Source organism: Malus domestica, chromosome 15 (genome assembly GCF_042453785.1).
Source record: "Malus domestica chromosome 15, GDT2T_hap1".
In the NCBI taxonomy this organism is placed as follows: Eukaryota; Viridiplantae; Streptophyta; class Magnoliopsida; order Rosales; family Rosaceae; genus Malus; species Malus domestica.
Genome location: NC_091675.1, coordinates 6660406 through 6682805, shown reverse-complemented (window position 1 = coordinate 6682805; position 22400 = coordinate 6660406). Strand labels below are relative to the sequence as shown.

At 37.4% G+C, this 22400-nt stretch overlaps 2 protein-coding genes and 2 long non-coding RNA genes across 7 annotated transcripts; 2 read left to right on the top strand and 2 right to left on the bottom strand.

Annotated features, from left to right (window-relative positions):
- Positions 1–504: 504 nt before the first annotated feature.
- On the bottom strand, positions 505–5203 carry LOC108172158 (uncharacterized). 3 transcript variants are annotated; one of them, XR_011576548.1, is made up of 4 exons: positions 4769–5074; positions 4579–4655; positions 3800–4325; positions 505–821 (listed from the first exon to the last, which is right to left on the bottom strand). It is a non-coding gene; the product is annotated as an uncharacterized lncRNA (long non-coding RNA). The 3 variants fall into 3 exon arrangements; XR_011576547.1 differs by lacking the exon at positions 505–821 and adding an exon at positions 3345–3636 and having other exon boundaries at positions 4769–5203; XR_011576546.1 differs by lacking the exon at positions 505–821 and having other exon boundaries at positions 3675–4325; positions 4769–4905.
- On the top strand, positions 694–3403 carry LOC103424712 (protein PEROXIN-4). Its single transcript, XM_008362811.4, has 6 exons — positions 694–782; positions 1039–1099; positions 1689–1808; positions 1883–2011; positions 2485–2614; positions 3077–3403. Exons 2-6 carry the CDS (start codon positions 1094–1096, stop codon positions 3163–3165), a joined length of 474 nt encoding a protein of 157 aa, XP_008361033.1. The 5' UTR covers positions 694–782; positions 1039–1093; the 3' UTR covers positions 3166–3403.
- A 506-nt stretch (positions 5204–5709) lies between the features above and the next one.
- LOC103424839 (protein tesmin/TSO1-like CXC 5) lies at positions 5710–11447 on the bottom strand. 2 transcript variants are annotated; one of them, XM_029093884.2, is made up of 9 exons: positions 10724–11447; positions 10136–10237; positions 9296–9473; positions 8747–9094; positions 8290–8396; positions 8108–8202; positions 7109–7510; positions 6431–6580; positions 5710–6006 (listed from the first exon to the last, which is right to left on the bottom strand). In XM_029093884.2, the coding sequence occupies exons 1-9, from the start codon at positions 11053–11055 to the stop codon at positions 5990–5992; spliced, it is 1731 nt and encodes a 576-aa protein (XP_028949717.1). In that variant the 5' UTR covers positions 11056–11447; the 3' UTR covers positions 5710–5989. The 2 variants fall into 2 exon arrangements, with proteins under 2 accessions (XP_028949717.1, XP_028949716.2); XM_029093883.2 differs by lacking the exon at positions 5710–6006 and having other exon boundaries at positions 6130–6580.
- Positions 11448–20791: 9344 nt separating this feature from the next.
- LOC139192502 (uncharacterized) lies at positions 20792–21859 on the top strand. Its single transcript, XR_011576700.1, has 2 exons — positions 20792–21466; positions 21624–21859. It is a non-coding gene; the product is annotated as an uncharacterized lncRNA (long non-coding RNA).
- Positions 21860–22400: the final 541 nt, after the last annotated feature.

The following is a 22400-nucleotide window of genomic DNA, read 5'->3' as shown; positions in this document are numbered from 1 at the left end:
TAAATTTTTCATTTTTGTGTACTTTCTTGATTTACGTTTTGGTCTTATTTGGTGGGTGGCTGAATCTGTATCTAGTTTCAACAGTCAACGACTAGACTAATTCAATGCCTAATGTTCCTGGTAGTAAATCATCCGATCCGTTGCCGATTGAACTTATGACCTGTCGGACTTTAGATGTGACACAATACAAACTGCATATTGTCTGCTTTGACTTTGCAAAAGGACTAGAGTTCATCGTATATAATTACAGTTTTCCCGGTGCAATTCCATATTTGTTGGTTTAGTTTTTTTTTATTAACCACAATTGTGAAATTTTATACACGGTCTATTTGAGTTGGTAGTTTCAAGTGCTTGACAACCTCAAGGACAGATATAAACGCTCTTAACCATGTATGCAAAGTAGATGGTTAAATTGTGAATGTAAATATTAGTGTATTTTGCCAATTTTTCTCATTTTCCTAAACCTTGCCCAATATTCTTCTATTTACATTATGATACGTGATGTACTATATGTTTTTATTTATTTATTTATTTATTTTGGGGTCAAATGCCATATGTATTTTTTGGGTCAATATCTCTCCTCATTGTCTGACCAAAAAAAGAAAGGAAACTATTGTTTGGTGACAAAATATAATCGGAAACGTGGCGGGTGCTGATTCGTCAGTGGTTCCCTTTTCCATGTCCCTTTTAGCACCGTGTACCAAATCTCATTCCTAACCCGACTGTAAAGAAATCGATCGTCGATCTTCATCTCTCCCGAGGAAAGCAAGTCTCTCTGCAAGGTAAGCTTCTGGGGTTTCAATCCGTTGTTCGAATATTTCCTGCAAAAATAGAAATTTACGTTATATCCCCCTGAGTTACATTAAATTGCAGATATTGCCCCTTTTCAATCGAATTGTATCGATTCGGTTTTTCCAGAGGTTTTGGTTTTGGATGCGTGTGGCGAAATCAAAACTTCCAATCAATTCACTCCAATTTTTATTTATTTATTTATATTATTTTTTGTTAATTTTGTGAGAATGTTGTGATTGTGTTCAGGTAGTGGGGCTTTGTAGTGAAGCGCTGCGATTTGAGTTCCCAGGCAACAATCAACATGCAGGTTAGCCCAACTTCTTGTTTTGGCCAGTCTGGTTATAGCTAGAATTCATTGGACTGGTTTTTCGGGTTTATTTTCGATCGGGTGTTCATCCGAATGCTGTTTAGCTTAAGAGCTTATAGGGATATGAGGGTTGTTAGTTAAACAAATTGTTAGCTTGAAATGTGCTCCAAGTGGGTGAAAGTTTTATGGCTGAAAGTGGATTCGGTTAGAGGGAGGATTGTCGGAAAAATGTGGTAGAAAGGTGAGAGATGGAGGGAGAGTGGATGTGGGTTCGAGGAAAAAGCAGTGTTTGTTTTGTGGAGAGGAAGTAGACGGTGAGGCCTCATGGAGCGGAATTATGGACATGAATGACTGGTATATTGTATTGCATAGTGTGGAATTGTTACGTAGACCACACTGCAAATATAAAATCGTGAAATACGATCATGTATCTTAGATGGCAGTGAAGCTAGTGCGAATGGTGAACTTTAGTGGCTAGCCGGGTGTTGCTGTTATACAGTATCTTCTCTGCTTCTGGTCTTGGATTGGTGTAATGCATAGCTTTTTAAACCATGCGGTGAAACCGTTTTGAACAAGTAAGTTTTTGCAGGCATCAAGGGCAAGGCTTTTCAAGGAATACAAAGAGGTGCAGCGTGAGAAAGTTGCTGATCCAGATATTCAATTAGTTTGTGATGACACAAACATATTTAAATGGACTGCTCTCATCAAGGTAAGCTCCGTCATTACAAAGAAAACTTCTTGGGGTGTATTGTTTGGCCTTATTTGTCCATATTTTGCCTTTAGGGTCCATCAGAGACCCCATTTGAGGGTGGTATATTCCAGCTTGCTTTTGCGGTTCCTGAGCAGTATCCTTTGCAACCTCCACAAGTCAGGTTCTTAACAAAAATATTCCATCCAAATGTGCATTTCAAGGTACGAAATCTTTGTGTGGCAATGTCTAATCTGTTTGGAAATCTGAGGAATCTGGCTGAGTTGTGAAATTAGCAAAGGAACTAGGTGGGAACTTAGTGATTCTGTCCAGGATGGAAGAGTGATGGAATAATATGGAGATGTTGTTCGCACCAATGATTAGGAGTCAAAAGTTTCTTCAACTATTGTTTTATTGAGTTAAGACTACCTGAAGCTGTTTTTTACTTTTTTTTTTCCTAGGCAGAAATGTAGAAGTGTTTTCAAACCTCGTTTGTAGCGTCTTTTCTTGAAAATGAATAGTGTGTCAAAGCTTACTGAGGATTTCATTTGGTCAATTGTTTGGTACACTGTACCGGGATTACCCTCCGACAAATGACAAGATCACCAGATGAAAAATAGATTGGACACTAAATGTTTAATGCACTGTTGTAAACATATCAAGTGTTGTTTCATTTTTCTGAAGTTTTCTAGTGCAGACAGGAGAGATTTGCCTTGATATTTTGAAGAATGCATGGAGCCCTGCTTGGACACTCCAATCTGTTTGTAGGGCTATAATTGCTTTAATGGCCCATCCAGAACCTGATAGCCCACTGAACTGTGATTCAGGTACGCAGACGCGCACATTATGTATATGAGCATTGGATTTCTAAGACACAGGAGCTCAATTTTTGTTTTTCCATCCCCCTGTGCTTTGTGAGTCGTCTTTATCTATTCTCAAGCCCGACGAGTGGAAACCTAAGCTCTGTTCACATGGATGAACTAGGATTCTGAAACTAGGGGGTCAAAGGACGTAAATGATAGTTGTTTGAGATTAGTGAACCGTAGTTTACTTATGAAAGTTAATCCGATTTTCCATATCCGCTTTTGTTTGGAAGAAAGGAGAGAATTTTAAAGTTCCAAAGACAGTAGGTTTTTCCCTATTGATGCATTTGTATTTTAGGATATGAAATTCTCGTGGATTCACAATTCTGCATTTAAATTGGTGCTAGGTTTGAGTTGATACACAAATTACTGTCAATTTCATTCTCTATCTTGTGTTTTAGTTAGTTGGTGTTGCTTGTGTGGCAGGCAATCTTCTGCGTTCCAGCGACTTCCGAGGGTACAATTCCATGGCCAGAATGTACACCAGGCTAGCCGCCATGCCGAAGAAAGGCTGACGAAGCGGGGTGCGCTGTAGTTTTTTTGCCTTCAATTTTAGGAGCAGCTTGTATGTGATTGTATTGTCTAATTTTATGCACGAAGTTGCACATAATGTAAAACCTCGGCACATGTTAGCTTGGGGGGTTTTTATGCATCATGATTTGATTGTGAATTTGTGATCGACGAAACCGAAAACTAGTCGTTTAAGAATGCTGTTGTAATAATATTCCGTACTAACAGAACATTTTTTCGAAACGACGATGAATTATTTCAGCCTTGACGATATATCATCAGAGAGTATATTGCTTAAGCCCAAAACCGATTGGCTCTGAGTTACAGATGAACACTGGGTAAGTAGATTAGTAAGAAACGACGAACGCACGATTGCAACCACGGCCTCACTGCTTCAGAAACTGGTCGAACCAGTCACTGGCCTCGGTTACCATGAGCGGGGTCATTCGGTGCCTGATTCCCGGCTGTGCTATTGACTGCATTACGATATTATTTGTGTTTGGATGAACAGACATGACAACGGTCGACGGCCATGAGTATGAAGGAAGGTTTGAACAGAAGAACAGATGAATCAGAGGCTCTAAATGCAGTTGAGGATGGTAAAAATTATTTGTACGGTATAACAGTGCTAATCCATACCTTCAAGTTATCTACGGCGTGCGCATCTGCATAAGCCTTGCAAGCTTTTGATTTGGGAACTTCCAGACCAGTTAGTGTTTGGTAAACCTTTTCTGTCAAAGTACTTTCTCGGACTCTCATTCTCCTCTCCCCTCGTTTTCTTCGGGCTTTTTATCATCAATATCCATTTTCTCCGTCTTCATTTGCCCAGAAAAAATAGCGTCTTCCTCGATGATATCGACATCATCCCACCTGCACCTCCCAAAAACCTAGCCCTTCCAATATTCCCAGAAAAAATAGCGTCTTCCTCGAATCCTTCTCTCCTGCGATCGAAGCAAAGGAAAAGAATCGAATAACACAGGAGTTTTGATGTGGCTGGAGATGGAGGCTTCAACTGGGAATGAAGTTTCAGGTTCGTATCCTTTCTGTCAATTCTCTATCAAAATTGTGAGAAGAGTTCCAGATGATTTGTTGTCTTATATTTTTAATTGATGGCTGCAGAATTTGGTAGATGTAGCTGCTTCTCAGTGAATTGCGAAAACTGGAGCTGCCAACAAGAGCAAGGAAGATGGGCATTTAAAAACTTTCATTAAACACACTGTCCACCGTGTTTTAGATGGAAAAAAAGCCGCTTTTTGAAAGCAGCAAGTAGCTGCTTCCACTTTTCAGCTATTTCTGACCGTGACTTAGGAAATAAGCAGTCTTTGGCTTTGTTGCCAAATACAATTTTGAGGCCTTTAAAAAAATTAAGCAGTACCGAACTGGTACAAAGCATTTCCAAATGGGAACCAGATTCGAACCTCACTGAAGCTTGGTGGATTAGCCTCCTGAAACAACGGATTCGCCACCGGTTTGGCCGGCTCGACCAACATTGGAACTGAAAGGAATAAAAAACGTCTCACATTACCAATTTTTTCAACTGATTCCCTCAAATTTTCTCACCAGCCAAACACAAAATTAAGCAAAGAAAATGTCTACCAATTTACTCACCTTCGCCCGATCGTCTGCTCCGCAGAACTTGGAGGAACTCCGAGCGAAGCTTCCGAGCTTCCTCCATTTCGCTCACGTCACAGTCGCTGAGTTTTGATCTGCTGCTTCTGGCCTGTGACTTGGGCCGGTAATTACAGGAAAGTTTTGGCGGGGAGGGAGGTACGGAGAGACATGTGTGGGAGTCTGGGACGGAAGAGGTGGCACGTGTGCGCGCGTGGTCCTTGGTGAGTTGGATTGCAGAGGTTGTGGATGAGCAGTGATGGGTGAATGGGTCCTCATCACGCTGCTGCCTTTTCCTCCAGAAACGAATATTATTTATTACTGAATAATAATAAATACAAATTATGAAAACCTTTTTGGGGTGCGATCAAGTTCTTTATCGCTCTGTTTGGCAGCTGAGAATATTTTGTGGGAAAATATTTTGATTGGTTTTCTTTTCTTGCGGATTAAATTTTATTGTTTTAAGATGTTATTATTGTTGTTTGTGGATCTGTGGTCTGTTTATTTTTTTTTATTTTTAAAGTTGTTTGGAAGCAATCCTTCGATGGGTGGACTGCTGTGAATAAATCATCCGCTGACCTTTTTTTAGAGAAAACAACCTAGACATGTGAGAGTTTTATATTACTTTCAAAATAAAAAAAATAAAAAAATTAACCACATAGAAAATATGTCTTATCATCGGTTGTATATATGTATAATACAATAATATAGATAAACATATAATTATATACAACTGAGACACTTCATAATCTCTCCTCATAAGATAAGGCATACAAGAATAGTCCTCCAATGGTTTTGTTGGATATGGCCAAACGATATTGGAAGAGTGAAGTATAAAAAACATGATGACAAGAGTACATGCTCTGAATTACTTGAGCAACAAGTTCTTTAAGAATTAGTAATTTGGAAACTATTTTGGCATTTACATCATTTTCTCAAAATTCCCAGCAACCAAACAGAAATTTTTGGTATTCGATTGAGTGAATTGGGTTCATGTGCTCGTCTCCTTATGGTGATGAACATTCTGTTTGAACGAAAAATAAACAAAAAAACTGAAAGTGGTAGGAAGCAACATTCAAACAAACAAAACAATCAGAACGACAATCCAGTTTAAGGAAGATGCAAGGAAGCTCCACCAATACGGTAATCGTACTGTGGCATGGAATGGCTTCTGGGAACAGTGCTTTCATGGGATTGGCTTTTTCTAGCTCCTCTACCAGATTACCAGGCTTCCAACCCTAGCCATAAGAGATCCAACGGTTAATATCGACAATTATTGTGAGATTTGAACACTTCTGTATTGAGATGGGAAACCCCAAAAAAGCATTTTAGCATACACCAGCAGAAATGCATAACAAAACTGAAAGAAGCTCTTTCGAGAATTAATTTATGCCAAGAGAAAAAGGGTCTAGCTCTCATTAGTTTACGAAAGTTCGTTTTTACTAACTGTGAGACCTAAGATCGAATGATGTGGCAGGAAATCATGCCAAAGTGTCTCAAAAGAGGCACGGTACTACCATTTGAATTTGGAGCTACTTCTATCCTAAGTTACAACCGGTGTTGGTCTGAGTGCTCAGTATTATTTCTCTATGGGCAATCCAACCTTTAGAGTGAGATCATTGTCAACAGAAGTGACTGTTGTTACCGGCTGAAGAATTTTACCGTTTGCTGATGAAAGAGGAGATTTCACAATGTCGTTGCTGTAGGCCTCTTTCTGGTACCTGGGTTCAGTGGTAGGTTTTGCTGTTCCAACCTGTACGGATTCTTTCTGGCTTACCCTCTCCCTTTTGGCTTGGGGAGAACACATTGTTTCTGCAAAGTCAAAGACAAACGACTCACTCTTGTTAGGCTTGCTGGATGCATGAATGAAGAACAAAGTCAATCAACAGTCACAAAATAGAACTTTTTACCGTCCCCAGGTTTCCTTTTTAACCGTCCTAAAGCTTTACTAGAGATAAAAAGATTCCTGTCAATAAGTTTTGGTATTGGGCCACTATAACATTTCAAACTGCAAATTTCGGGACTTAGCTGCAAAGAAATCTTCCAAGGACTAAAACAAGATGTTGATGTGGGGAATTCAACACCCCAAAAACCATTTATATCCATGACTAAAAATGCACATTCATTCTAGAAAGTCTGCTAGTTACAGTAAAAGAAGACATGATCGGCCAAGTTTCCACAACGCTCTGAACGGGTAGAAAAATATAGGAACAAAGCCAAACTGATCTCTTCCTTGTAGGGTGTTCTCATAGTATTAAGTTCTCAAAAATATTCACAAAGCACATGGGTATTTGTTTTTCAACAATCATAAGTTTAGACTTGTAACTTGGAGACGCTCACCTTTTATGCTCCCCCGCGTAATAAGATGGTTAAGGCAATCTCTGAACCCTGTCAGAACAAGCCTTTCCTGTTCCACGTAAACCTCTGTGAAACCTATATCCTGAGTTAACTTCTGAGGCATGCTTGGATTATCGGTTCGAGCACCATTTGGCAATCCAGCTTCCATAAACATCTTATCTTGTTCATCACACATCAGGGCAAGAGTTCCAGGTGACATTGGCCTACTATCTTGCACATCACCTCCATTCGATCCAGAAAATCTACTCGCGTCTCTATCTGCTTGATTCACTCCTATAAGGTCATGGTCATCATGCTGCTTATCATGTTCCGTTTTATGTTTATTCCCCTCTTGAGTGGATGAAGTGGCATTAGTCTTATGAATTGTCTCTCTTTGCCTATTTCCTGGACAGATTAAATTAGAAAATTCAAAAAACCGAATCACATATTTTAAAGACCATATGTAGAATATCTAACATCCACTGTAGCAACTAAAAGGTGGGAGAAAGAGAGGCAGTAAGTTTTCTTCCCCAAGGAAATAAAAAATTCAGAAATCTATTGATTAGTCTGAAATAAACAGAAGCCCGGGTGAAAATGGCACAATGAAAATACAAGAGAAAAACATATACTCGATATTGGTCAATAACCATGAGCTCCTTTTTCTTGGGCCCTTTAGAAACAGCCTCTTGTTCATTTACTTTTAAAACTATGATAAGGCAGTTTTAGTTGGAAAGCAAGTTTTCCGAAACCAAACTGAATAGAATTGTCTTTCCAAAAACAACAGAGTTCCATGCCTTGGAATAATAGCCTTTTCAGACAACTGATTACCTAAAAATTTGTCATCTTGGGAGAGCCCATTAGGACAGTAGGGTTCTAGCAGTGTCCTCAAAATATTTTAAACAAAGAATAAAAAAAGCTCTAAAAACTCAAAAGTGAAATGAGATGCACATGCATTGCCAAGAGAATAAAGGAATCTAATTGACTTGTGTATATAACCAAAACCTGCAAGTGCCCTTGCAGCTGCCCCTGCAACTACAACCAAACGTGAGCACAGATCCTTTACGTTTTTTGGTTGGATGATGTCCATCAATGGAGATCTTCAGTCACGAAACGTGATGATTAGCATATTTTGAAGGAAAATAAAGCAAACTTTTGAATTAACAATGTTGAGAGAAGTAACACACCTGTATATAGTTGTTTTTGAAGGTCTTGATACTGCTGCATTAGCAGCGTGAAAGATAGGAACAGACAACTGAGAAGAAGAGGTCATAGGAGGTCTTAGATGATTTTCCTGATAAAATTCAATTAAAAAATAAGGTTAACACGAAGCCTGTTAGCTTAAGAAATAGATGGAATGAAAATGGAAGCAAGAATAATGAACTGAATCCGAATTTAATCTGGAAGGGATTGCCATATTCCACAAGCATTTTTGTAGAATAATGATCATTAGCTTAGCCTGAGCTAAAAAAAATGTGAACAATGATCTTAGCCTTCATGAGTAAGGTCATTCAAGTAATAATAATGGCAATACTGGACTTTTTTAAGCCTGACAAGAACAACTTATCAAAATATTCAACGCCAAACACACTACTACCCAAAACTTAACAAAGATGTATTCAAGTACTTGAAGAAAAATTGTACCTGTTGAGATTGTGCAATCGGATGAGTGGATTGATTTCCAGTGGTAAAATAAAGTTCATAGCCTTTTCTTTTTCTGGACACAAGAGGGGTCCCGTAACCAGAGGTTCCAATGGCCCCACTAATGGCTGCATTGGCCTGTTGCATGTAGGCCACAGTATTCTGGCCTTCATGATAGAGAGCTCTTCTCTCTTCGCTTCCTTCAAAGTTCTTGCAGTCCATGCATTTACAATTTTCAGAGCATAGAATATTGGCTTGGAAGCACTCACAATACTTCTTGAGGCAGCCTGATTTCTTACAGTGGCATCCTTTGTTGTGCCTTCCAGCTGCTTGAATTTCCCCAGCATCTTCCTGAATTTGTTATAAGAAACTATTAATGCACACTGAGCTGAATTACCAAATGCAATAAAATTGACTCAAGAACATCAATAACTAGACTAAACATTAAGAGTGTACTATGCTTACACCTCCTTGTTTTCTCACCATCATAAGAACTTCGTAAAAGTCCATCCAAGGGTACAGTTGAAGCTACAAATGAGTCAGATTACATACCCTACCATCACGAGATTCTTGTGGGCTGCTAGCAATCTTTGGTTGGAAGGCATTTGGATTACGCTCTAAAATTGCTCCACGTGCGTCCTGCCTAGCAGCTTCATTGTCCACATTATTGTGACAATTCGAGCAGTTGCAACCTTCACAATAAATTCCAGCTGTAAAGCACTCACAGTACCTACAAGATTGTCAAGTTCTGAGTTTAGGTATTAAAGAATGTGGGGGAAGTAGAATAGATGATGAGCCACATACATGGGGATAATTTGAAACATATAAAGTACTAGAAAATAAAGGTGACATCATTTTGTATTCGATAGTAACTTAAAGTGGATTTATCAACTCAACCATTAATTCCACAAATTATCTCGTTCCAATATGCAAATGGAACGAAAATACCATATTGAGGGATAGAGGTTTCCCAATATAAATCTACAGAGAATTCACATTCAAGCTTGCAGCTTTATGTAAGCAAATTGAAGCATCATTGAGAATATCTGTTTGTTTACATGTTAATGGACGACGAGCTGCGTTTCCACCATAAAGCATTTTGACATTTTCACTTGGAAAAACATGTATTCTACATGAAAGGGTTAAACTGAATATCAAGGTTTCAATGTGTAACAGAATTCACAAGATATGCAAAAGGTGAGATGAAGTGCCCAGGACCAAAATGCAAATATCTATAACATCTCCCCCACTCTCCAGATGTGAGGTGAAGAGATCTTCCACAAAGGGTTTTTTGGCATCTAAGTTTCAAATTACAAGATACCAAAAACAAATACAAATCCCAAATGGAGCAATCTAATGCTAAAAGTTATGAAGTGGAGGAGATGTCCTTACAACTTCAGGCACCGAGAGTTTTTACAGTTGCACTGCTTCTGCTTCTTTGGAGTACAATCTTTTCCATCGCCACGTTGGCGTGATAAAGGAGATTCTTGTTTGCTGAAGAGAAACACATGCACACAAAGGTCAAGAGAAGTATAATACAACAAACCTCACAATCAGGGAGCTTTAAACATAACTTAATTAGAAAGAAACAAAAGAAATGAACAATAATTAACAATAAACGATATAAAACCAAAGTAGAATATCGAAGAGAATGTCAAAAGCAGAGCTTCCACCTCTCTATGATTAAGATAGTAGGAAATTCTTGTACTTTCAGATAAGTTATTAAACAACATTACCAATATCAATAATATATCTGAAAATCTTAACACAATTTCTCATAAATGTACAATGCAAACTCCCTTAGCAACCACATTTACCATTCAAGCATAAAATTACCAATTTTGCACTACTTTTCTACCACAAGATGCACTACATCAAAGCCTATCTCAACATTTCCAATATTCAATACCAAATTCAACCAAATAAACTTCAAATTCAAATAAATAAGTCCAAATATGATCAAAATTCATAGAAATTTACCTCACTTGCGAAAGCTTGTGCACCGGGTGCGGAATCCGAACGTTTGCGGGCGGCGCGGGACTCGGCCGAGCCTGAAACTGCGGAATCGCCGGCGGCGGCGTTAATTGCTTCTGGGAATGGACCGCCGCCGGCTGCGGCGACTGTAAATGCAAATGCAACTGTGGTTTTGCCGGTGAGATTTGTGGCTGCTGCTGCGCCACTGACGGTGTCTGAAGCTGTAGCTGTACGTCCGGCACCGCCGCACTCGCTGACGATCGACACAGCGTCGTGAAATCCAATTGCCTCGCCAATTTCTTGGGCGCGACTTCGGAGACCGTTTCGCTCTGCTCCATTAATCTCCAATAAATTCAAATGCCAACATGCACAATTAGCCTCCCAAATTCGCATTTAATTTCCAAAACACAAATGCTCAAAACCCTTCGAGAAATAATTCCACCGCGCACGCCATCGGTAACGTAGAAACGGTGTCGTTTCGGAGCTCAATCGTCACCGGAGACCGTCGCGGACCGACGGCGGCGATTAGGCGGATATTTCCACTACCGAAAAAGCAGCCATAAAATTTTGAATAAAAAGGCTTGAAATTTCTGAAGGAGCTCGAATTTTAGCTGCTGAAAATCTCGAACCGGATCAGAGATTTGCAGAGATTGAATAGAATCGGAAGAATTGGGGAAGATAGAGCAGCTCTCGAACTTTGGTCTTTTTCACTTTCACTCCCTCTCGATGTTTTTTGAAATTGAATATCCTAAATAATGGAGGGCTGGATGAGAGCAATGGCTGATCTGACGGTCTGGATTGAATTCTCGGTTGGACAGTCAAGAGTGGGTGGGAGAGTGAGGAGTGGTGGCCAGCCGTTGGATCTGGAGGAGTTTAGGTTTTATTCTCTGAGAGCGACGCGAGTGGAATTTGGCGCTAATTAGAGTCCGGAAAGCGTAGCGTCGGAGGTCAGTGGGAGGGAACACGTGTACGGGTGATGATGACTCTTGCTAGACCTAGGGGTACAATGAACGGTCAGAATTTGAAAACATAAAGACATTAAAAGTACGCGTTTAATTTTTTGAATTAGGAATTGAGAGTTTTAACAAAAAATCCGTAATACTGTTCACTTTAATGAAAAATCAAATTTTTACATTAAAAAGTCAAATCTAGTACTATTCAATATACCCTTTATTTTTTCCTTATCGTTAAAACTCAAAATTTTCAAGTCTTTTTCATTAGTTTTCCTTTAGGAATTTTGTATTTCCCGACGGCTATAAAAGGAACCCTGTGTCGCAACGTCAGATATTTTCTTTCACAAAATTATATATATTTTTATATAAATGATATTTGTAGGACACAACACCTTTTTTATATGTCAAATTTGACAGCAAGACTCATATGTAAATCCAAGTAGAATTGACATGTCGGTTGAAGTTTCTTTCCACCTTCAAATTTGATTGTGTGATATTCCAATTAGGATTATCCCTTGGAGATGGTCTAAGGAGACTCTCAAAAGTAGAAGTCTTAGTGGACTCTCTATTATCTCATGTTTTTATAATATTAATATGAAAATTAACGTTAAACAATTAGGTGGCATAAAGTCCATAAGACCACACCCAACCCTGGGCTATTTGCCAAATTACTCCACTTATTCACCCCCCCCACCCCAAACCCAACCCAGCCCAAGCCAAATCGTTTTAGCCCTCCGGCCCTCCAAGATCCTCAAAGATATTAATATTTTAATGAACAGTACATGGTCATATTTGCCTCCGTCTCCAACCGAGGGCCAGATGGCTTGTTTTAGCCCTGTCACAAAAAACCGTCTCCAACCGAGGGCCATAAGGCCAAACATAATTTATTATTTAAATGTTGTTAAATGTTTTTTTATGTTGTATAATTTGTATGTTGGTTAATGTTATTTAATGTTATTTCATATTGTTTAATGTTGTTTCATGTTACTTAATTTAATTTAATGTTGTATAATGGCTTAGGAAGTTATAGGAAAAAAATATGAAACAAATTTTGTGAAATAGAAGTTATAGGAAAAAAAAGAATTTAAAATAAAATGAAACAAATTTTGTGAAATAGAAGTTATAGGAAAAAAATAGAATTTAAAAAAAATATGAAACAAATTTTGTAAAATAAAAGTTATAGGAAAAAATAGAAGTTATATGAAAAAAATTGTAAATAAAAAATAATAATAAAACTGTAAAAAAAAAAATTCAAATGCAATGGCTAACTGACTAGCCGTTGCATTTGAATTTTTTCTTAAGAATTCCTGTCGGTTATAACCGACAGGAAATGCAACACATTTAAAAAAATTATGGCTGGCTGGAAGTGGCCAGCCCTCTAGCCCTTTCTGATTCCATGGGGCCTTCTCAAATTCCACAACCCTCTGGCCTAGCCCTCGGTTGAAGACGGTTTTCAGGCTATTTTCGGTCATCTGACTCTCTGGACCCTTCGATTGGAGATGGCCTCAAACCAAGGCCAAATACCCCCCCCCCCCCAGAAATAGCCCACAAACGCGTGGACTCGCCCAAAGGGAGCCTAGTCTCAGCCCGTTCACTCGTGCACTCGCCCCACGCGAGCTGTTTGGCTTCAGCGCCCGATAGGGGCCCACTATCAGGGCCACTGTCCGCCACCAACTAGAGCCCAACAACTTTTTTCTGCATCCTACCGCTGGGCTTTATGGATCGTTGGTTGATCCAACGGTTCAGATTCAAATTTTGTTTTGTTTTTAAATGTAATTTTAAAATACATTGAATCCAACAGCTGAAATCGAATATAATCAAATCCAACGGTAAAAAAAAAAGATCTAACAGCCCAAATTTAAATCCAAAGGCTAAAATAATTAAAAAAAATTATTTAACTCAAAATTCATCAAAAAAACTGTATAAATACCTATGTATTTATTCAAACATCCACACAAAACTCAATTCTTCCAATTTTTCTTTCTACCATTTCCAAATTGTTCAACATGGCAAGAAAGCATATTATAGTTCGTAATTAGACCTGTGAGGAAGATGTTACTTTATGCTTAGCATGGGTTTTTGTTAGCGAATATGGTGCAGTTGACACGAATCAAAATAAAAAGGTTTTGTGGGATAAAATCATTGAAAAGTTTCATGAAAACTGCAACGACAGCGGGAGGGACAGTGATGGTGTTTACGATCGGTGGAAGACTATCAACAAAACATGCACTTTATGGAAAGGGAAGCTTGGAGAGAGTCGTGGTTGGCATGGCTAATGGAAAGAGCGCCGCAAAAGTTATGAGTTTTTTTCTTGATATTTTATTTATCATGTACATAATATTATTTTGCAACTAATTATTTTTATGTATTTTTTGCATAGGGTGACAAAGCAATGGAAATTTACAAGACAAGAGTAACACCAAAAAATTAAGTTTTTAAGTTGAAACATGCTTGGGACGTCATTAAAGATTGTCCGAGGTGGGGAATCGATGCGGACCAACAATGGGGAAGATTATTTCAACATGAAGCTGCACCGACAAATGTCGGAGATGAAGGTGTCAATGAAGGTGTCGATGAAATGACCCCAACTCCTTTTGCAAGGCCTCTGGGAAGAGATAAGCAAAAGGAAGCAAAGAGAAAAGGGAAGTCCCAAAATTCAATGAGTGGACACATTGATACCGGAATTGCAAGATTGAGCAAAACCCATAGCGCTCGCCAAGAAGAAGCAGCCCGAATGCGTTTGCAAAAGAAGGAAGAAGAGGATAGGGAGCAAGATAGGTTTGAAATTAATTTCATGATGGAAGACCTCAACAAATACACTCCAGAGAGGAAGAAGTTCTTACGTGGTAAGTAAAAGAAAATTTTGCGAAAGTATGCCACAAGGAGTATATTTTAAGATGATGAATCATCTCAACCCTATATCATAAGTCCACCACCAATTCAAGATGGTGGATATCATTATTAAGTTTATGTAGTGTATGAATTATCGATTGTATTAAGTTTATATGGTTTATTAATTGTTGTTTGTATTAAGTTTATGTACTTTATTAATTGTCGTGTGTATTAAATTTATGGCTTATTCATTATTGTTTCTATAAATCTAGATGCGTTCTATAATTATTGTACTTATTATTCCACACTTTGATGTAGAATAGATGTCTTCAATAATTCAATCTCCATTCAATAATTTATCTAATGTACTACACAAAATACTTTGCACAAGAAGACACTTAAATTTATTACTAGAAAATACCAACATAGTACACTTAAAATTATTACATAAATGCTAAACCAACATCATCAACGTTCACCTTCTCGGCGCCATACATGCTCAACCAAATCCTTGTGGAGTGTGTCATGACCTTAAGGAGCTTGAATTCTATTTAAATGTCTTATATACTCACTCAACGTGACCCTATCTTGTCAGGTCTCATATGTGGTTGCAGCGAGATATTCAACATCTCTTGCAATAGCTCTTGCATGTGTTGGTTGGTCATCAACCACATCTTCATCTGAATCTTCTTCAATTTCGATGTACTCATCTTTCACAATCATGTTATGCAAAATTATGCACGTCATCATGATTGAATGGAGGTCTTCGGTATGCCAAAGTCGTGCATGCCCTCTAATAATGGCCCATCAAGCATGTAGGATCCCGAACGCTCTGTCCATATCCTTCATGTAAGTCTCTTGCCTCTGCGAAAATAATTTTTTCTTTGCACTATCGGATGAGAAAAACTTTTGACAAAAGTAGACCAACTAGGATAAAGACCATTAGTCAGGTAGTAACCTACCTCATACCTATTACCATTTACCTTGTACCGAAATTTTGGTGCCCATCAATTGACAACATCATTGAATAGAGGTGAAGACCAATGAACGTCGATATCGTTATTTGATCCAAGAGTGCCGAATAATGCATGTGAAATCATGTGTCGTAAGACGCCACAGCATCGAGCACGATAGTTAGCTTGTTATGACGGTTGAATTAGCCAGCCCAAGCAATAGGATAATTCTTCCACTCCCAATGGATACAGTTAAGACTTCCTATCATGCCAGGGAAGCCTTTTTTGTCTGCCTTGCGTAGAAGCCTCTTCAAGTCTTCATGATTTGGCTTGTGGAGGTATGTGGCTCCATATATGGCTTGAATTGCCTGACATAAGCGTTTCATGTTCCTAATAGCAGTAGTCTCCCAAGTCGGCAATACTCGTCAGTTGAGTCTGCAGAGCAGCCATTAGCTAGCATCTGAAATACAGATTTGAGCTTCTAATGAGATGATAGACTTTGTCGGTTGACGACATCTATCTTCCTTGCAAAGTAGTGGTCATGATTGACAACTGCGTTCAATATGCTATCAAAAAGCTCTATCCTCATCCAAAACCGCCTCCGAAAATCATGATCAGGAAATCTCGGATGCTCGATGAAATAATCTTTCATCATTCAGTCATGACACTATTCTCTATTAAACCGCACAAATGAATGCCCTGTGATAGAACCAAGATAGCTACATTCGGCATGATGCTCATATTGCATAAGAAGTTTTCAAGTTCAGCTTCTGCGTTGATCATTTCTGTATCCTCAATGTCAAGGCTTGTTTGGTATTGTGTCATCTGCATTACCCTGCTACGCCTTATTCTATCACCCATTGATGAGATATTTAGGGTTTTTAGGAAACAAAAACACTTTGAAAGTTGAAAGATTGGTGAATATAGAGGATAATTGAAGGTTGAAAGATTGTGTGATCAACTGATATTCAACATGTGTATATATAGAGGATGATTAATGAATGTTGAAAGATTGGTGAAAGTTAAATAATTGGTGAAAGTTGAAAGTTTTGTATGTCCTTCACATGTGTACGTGCTTCACATGTGTTTTGTATGTGCTTCACATGTGTTATGTGTGTCTTGTGTCTTGTGTGTTTTGTGTTTATACATCTCTATCATGATTTTCATATTCTTCCATAGTGTTTCATGTATCGATTTAGTGATTTTTTAATATTTATCGAAATTTAAATATTTTTAGATTAAAATGTTCATAAAATTAATTTACGATAGTCTACATAATTTTTTTAAAAGTAATTTAAGAAAAAAAATTAGCCTAAGTTCATTCTTTAATAATTTCAGGCTAAAATTTCAAGCCAGAAGGGTTGGAGCAGAAAAACTGTTTCTGGGCTAAAAGCTAAATTTTCTGGGCTAAACAATTTAGCTTTTAGTCCATGAGGTTGATGATGGTCTAAAGACTTCCCACTTTTGACTAAGTCCCTAAGCATTGCTCTAATTATTTAATATACGAGCCACAACATAATAAAACGTGTTCATTTTCTTATTATGCTTATCTCTATTTTTAAATGAAATAAATTAAAAGACAATGAAGAATAAAACTAAATAAGGGTGTACATAGATAAAAAAAAAATCGTGGGAAAATCATGTTTCAATGTGAAAATTAAAATAATTAATATTGTATCTCGTGGGACAAAAATATCACTAGTCACTACTATTAGGGTACATAAAGGATTTTTGGTCAAATTATATCATTCTGTTCGTGTACTTGGGGCAAAAGTTCCACTACGATTTTTGTGGTTTGAATTATCGTAATCCAATCGTCATGTAGTTTAGTAGTTGTTGCAATATAAGGACAGACACTTATTTCTTTCAATGTTTTGTTGACGATATTAGCACTTTAAGGCAATGTGGGGCTTGGGGACGTGTTTTACACTTCTTAAGAGTCAATTATACGCTTACATATGCAACTTATGTGTTATATGCGTTACAAATTGATGAAATTAAGTTATCATCCTTGAATTGCAGCATTCATAAAACTAAAAGTAAAATTTAATATTCGAAAATATTGTGTCCAAAAGTAAAACATTGGTCAATTACAAAAACCAAATCAAAATTTGGCCGTAATTTTCCTTTTCCTTTTTGGTTTTTGGTCCATATAAAAAGGGTGGTCGTGTTGATTCGGTTTAGGATTCAAACTCTACCCCTGAATCGATGTAACAATTTAGTGATCAAATCAAATCTAACGATTTAGTGATCGTTTTTGTGCATACACTCTCCATCATAACAATAGAACGAACAATTGTTGAGAATACCTTGAAGATGGACAAATTTTGAGTTTAATTTTGTAATCAAATATTTTTTTTAGCAAAAAAAATTCCATTAAAACAGTTCAAATATATACATATGGCAGACATGTTAATCTTAGAATTATTCAAGAGAACATATGTCAAAAGAACATCACAACCTTACAATTACAAACACATCAATACAATACAATTCTTCAACTATGGATGACCCTTAGTCTTAAACCCCAAACCCCAGTCATGAGAACTAAAATATTGCAAGCCTGAGATCTATCTTAAAGGCTCCACGAGGAAAATACCGCAATCTTTGATGATTTGCAATCGTTGGCAAAAAAAAAAACTGTTATGAGTCATCTCCAACAAACCTCAAAGTTTCATTCTTATAATTTTTTGCCAAGCGCACAAACCACAACACACACATCTAAACAACAATCCCCGCTCTAGAATTTGAATCCATGACCATGACCACAACCACAAAAACTCTTCTCGACAAAGCAAGACAATGACCACAACTGCGAATTGGAAGCTCTCTTCCATAGAGTGAGAGAGCAACTACAACTAAAAAACAAATAGGAAAAAAAAATATTAAGAAAGATTGTCGATTAAAAATTTTATTTTTACACTAAAAAGTCAATCCTGGTACTATTCACTTTACTCTTTATTTTGTCCTTATCGTTAAAACTCAAAATTTTCAAGTCATTTTCATTAGTTTTTTTTTTAATTTAAAAAAAGCTCAACTTTAAACTCATCCTAAAGAAAACCTCTTCAGCTAAAAAATGATCTCGTTTGGAACATAATTAAGTGAAAGATTAACACTATGAATAGGACACAAATCATCTCTACTAATTAATAAAACACTCATTGTCAACCAAAACCCTATGAAATTACCAGTTTAACCCTGTAATTAAAACAGAACATGAATAAGAAATATGGGGTAGAAATGTAATTTCACATAACCAAATTTTGTTGTTTTTTTTTCTTCAAAGGCTCACCTACATGTAATCCTAACATATCTCTAATTAAAAAAAAAAAAAAAAAAAAAAGCTTCCCACTCCCACATTCTCTATCATTATCTTCCTCTCTCCTTCTATTTCAAAAACAAAAATAAAAAATTTTCTCACACACTTTGTGTGTGCCCATATGCTAGTATACATGATAGGATTGTTAAATTGACAACTAAGATGATTCAAAAGCATCGAAAAAGACTTAAAAAAAAGTAAGATACCTTTTATTTTTGTCCTAAAATTAGAAAATTACGAGGTCACAAAAGAAACAAACTACGCATATTCAACTTACGGATCTTAAACAGAATAAATTTTTCAGTGTGTCAAAAATAAACTCGGCGTCCATTATTTGATCATGATGATTAAAAAAAAGTACTAATTAATTATTAAAGTTCCTAGGTTACTCTTTGACAATAACAGAATCTGCTTCACATCCAAAGTTTCTTTTTCTCCTAAAACAATAATTAAAAAAAGGTACATTTCCAAACCCCACCTTTTTTCTTCTTTGTGATTTATATCCCTGCCACTATTAGATTTCCTTATCCTCCACATCTGCCAAAGTGGCTCAATTACATCGATATTATATATTTCTCCCACATGACCAACCCATTAAGAAAGAGAGCAGCACCAGTCTACCAGGACCAACATCACCGACGCTCGGGCCTCCACGTAAAGCACCACCAATTAACCCTAAAAACTATACAGCAATTATGTGATTGCCCTTAACCTGCACACGAAGAAAAAAGGGGCAAAACTCAAGGCTCCGGAGGACTGAGCAGTTTAAAACGACAAGAAGGCCAAATTTACTACAAATACTGGAAAATATTGAGAGAGAAAAAGTGAAATTTAACTAACAAGGAATCATTTCATACTTTTCAAGTCCAGTTGTTTATTTTTCTCATTTCTTATTCAAAAATTACCGTGCATATAGTCATAGTGTACACTGTTATTATTTTCCCAAAAAAAAACCTAGTTTTAGAATCCCTTCACCTAAAGGTGTTAAGCATTAGGGCTCTTAGAGAATTAATGGTCCATTAATTAGGAAGAAAATGAAGTCGTTTAGTTCATAAACTGATGATCCGGATCAAGGAATTTAATTCTACGACTAATAAACGTGAGTATCAGATTCAGGGTCTAAATGTCAGGAAATAGATGATCAGCCATCACCCCAAACTTCAGGAAACTGTTATTATTAATTCCGTACCTTAGGCGCTCTTATGAATATGAGACGATAAAAACTAAAAAGAGGTGTTGACAGATTGGACATGGAATGCAACATGTTATTTTGACAACAAAGAAAACATCCACATAGTACCACGATTTGCAATATTTGTACACGCAACATAAATCTCAAAATTTTGGTTCTTGATTAATTTCCACTTTTGTAGTTGAGACAAGGGGAAACACATAGGAGAAATGATAGATGAAGAAGCTGGTGAAACAGATGTTGAAGATATTAGGATGAATGAAAGAAAACAAAGTATTGACAGTAAAAACAACTTAAAAGTTTGATTTTTAATTTATATTTTGTGTCTTTCCTCGTACATTTCTTCTCCATCTATCCTATTAACCTTCATCCCTTATTTTCTCTATGTGTTTCCACTTTATTACTAACACACAACGTGAAAACAAAAAACGAATAATTATCAAATGTACACTAAATTAAAACCAAATATAATGTGGTCATAATGCTCATCCATAATGAGCAAATCTATTCTCATATTAGTATTTAGTATTGGTTTAATCTAAAACATCAAAATATAATGCTTACTTTTAGAAAAAATGATTTCAACTTTTTCTTCACATGTACATTATATTTTTATTTCTGACCGTCATATGAAAGAAAATAAACAAAAATAACCAGGACGTGCAAATGGAAAAGAAAAAAGTGTGTAAAATCATTTTCTACTTTGATACTTACTCACTCTTGGCCTACTAGGTACTCATGCATGTTATGTTGGGTCGTAGTACTTTTGTTTCTTCTTCTTTTTAAGCTTCATGCATTCCTGTGCGAGACCCATCTCTCCATCTCTCTCCCTCCCCCCAAAATAAAGGTGCTAGTAGTACGTACACTGCAAACTTTCATACGTATACGCATAACCTAGCTAGCTGCCACTGTGCCATGCTGATCACCCTTACTTTTATCTTAAAAATAATTTTTTAGCAAGACCCAGTGTGGATCAGAAATTAAACTGGCCAAACACTCTAGCCGCAGGAGCTCTTCCTCTCTGGTTTTCTAAAACTGTAAATACCCTTGCCGCCGGCCCTAGCCTTTGGCTTGGGTGCCGGTAGCTATATCGCCCTCCCACCTCTATTTTTCTCCTCCTTCCCTCCTCCTTTTCCCCTTCTCTCTTTTTGCAATTTTCCATGAGTTTTATCTTCCTTGAGCTTTGTCTCAAATTTTTCCTAAGCTTATCAGATTTGGGCTTCATGTCCCTTCCCTACTTCCCTCCCTCTCCTTTCCTCTGGCTGTCCCTTTTCAAACCCAAACTTCCATCTCCCCTCACTCTTTCCCTCTACTCCCCTCCTTATAATCCATCCCCACCCCATCCTTTGCTCCGATCTACCCATTCGAGCCTTTTGTTTTCATGCTTTTCCCGGAGGTCTGGAGAAAGCTGCACGGCTCCGGGTCGAAAATGGTTGCTAGATTCATTTCCCACCTTGCCGGAATTCCCTTGAGGCCAAACGTTCTGCGGCTTCGGCCAAAGTAAGGGTTACATACCCCTAGCCTCACCTTCTATCCATGTGTTTCTGTGTTTGTATATATTTGCAGGGATTGGTGAATGAGATTTGGATCTGGTGATTATCTCTTTGTTCTGCGTTTTTTGTAACGAAATCTGGGTGTGGTGTCCCCTTGGTTGCAGATTTGTTACTTTTGTAATGCGATGTCTTGCTCGAATTGACCACTCAATCGTTCTCTCTAATGTTGCTACCTCGATGGTTACTGGCAAGACTTTCATGACGGTGACGGCGGCGAGCTCTGTGGTTAGAAATTAGGGATTAGGGTTTTAATTTTTATTTATTTAATTAGGCTGTGCTTTTATGTATTTGTTTCCCCAACGTGTTTTGAGTTATTTTATTTTCCTTTGGGTTGGCTTAATCTCCTTTGTGCTTAATGAATTGTTACTTTTTGAAAAAAAAAAAAAACTGGCCAACCACTGAGACTCGAAAGTGGTATTGTCGCGGAATAATCACATATGCTTTCAAGTCTCATATCAGGTACATATGAGAAAATTTGAAGCTCAAGGGGCATTAGAATTAACCCTTAATTAAAAGCTCTTTTTATGAAGAAAAACTGGTTTGGATTAGAAGAGGACAATACACTTTCCTACAAATAACACTTGATTGACTATAGCTTGTGACAAAACTATACAGGCAGAAGTTGAAGGTGGGGACCATGTACATAGGGCCAGTGATGACCTTGACAGAAAATTTTGTTGAACTATATATATATATACACATCTACAAGGTTTGTTGCATTTATCTTATTTTCGTTCAAATCTAATTTATGACGTGTTTTTAAGGTATTTTTTTTGTCCAGTGAAAGTGTTATTTATAATTCATCAGGACGACCAACAAATTCGGAATTACAGAGTTATTCCTCAGCTACACAGCGTCAATATATCAAAAACCCTACAAAC

Coding starts and splice junctions, on each gene's coding strand:
- LOC103424712 (XM_008362811.4), top strand. Junction 1,809..1,882: donor AATGGACTGCTCTCATCAAG/GTAAGCTCCGTC, acceptor TTTTGCCTTTAG/GGTCCATCAGAGACCCCATT. Junction 2,012..2,484: donor ATCCAAATGTGCATTTCAAG/GTACGAAATCTT, acceptor TTTCTAGTGCAG/ACAGGAGAGATTTGCCTTGA.
- LOC103424839 (XM_029093883.2), bottom strand. CDS start 11,055: ATGGAGCAGAGCGAAACGGTCTCCGAAGTCGCGCCCAAGAAATTGGCG. Junction 8,397..8,746: donor CGATTGCACAATCTCAACAG/GTACAATTTTTC, acceptor GAATTTTATCAG/GAAAATCATCTAAGACCTCC. Junction 8,203..8,289: donor TCAAAAACAACTATATACAG/GTGTGTTACTTC, acceptor TCGTGACTGAAG/ATCTCCATTGATGGACATCA.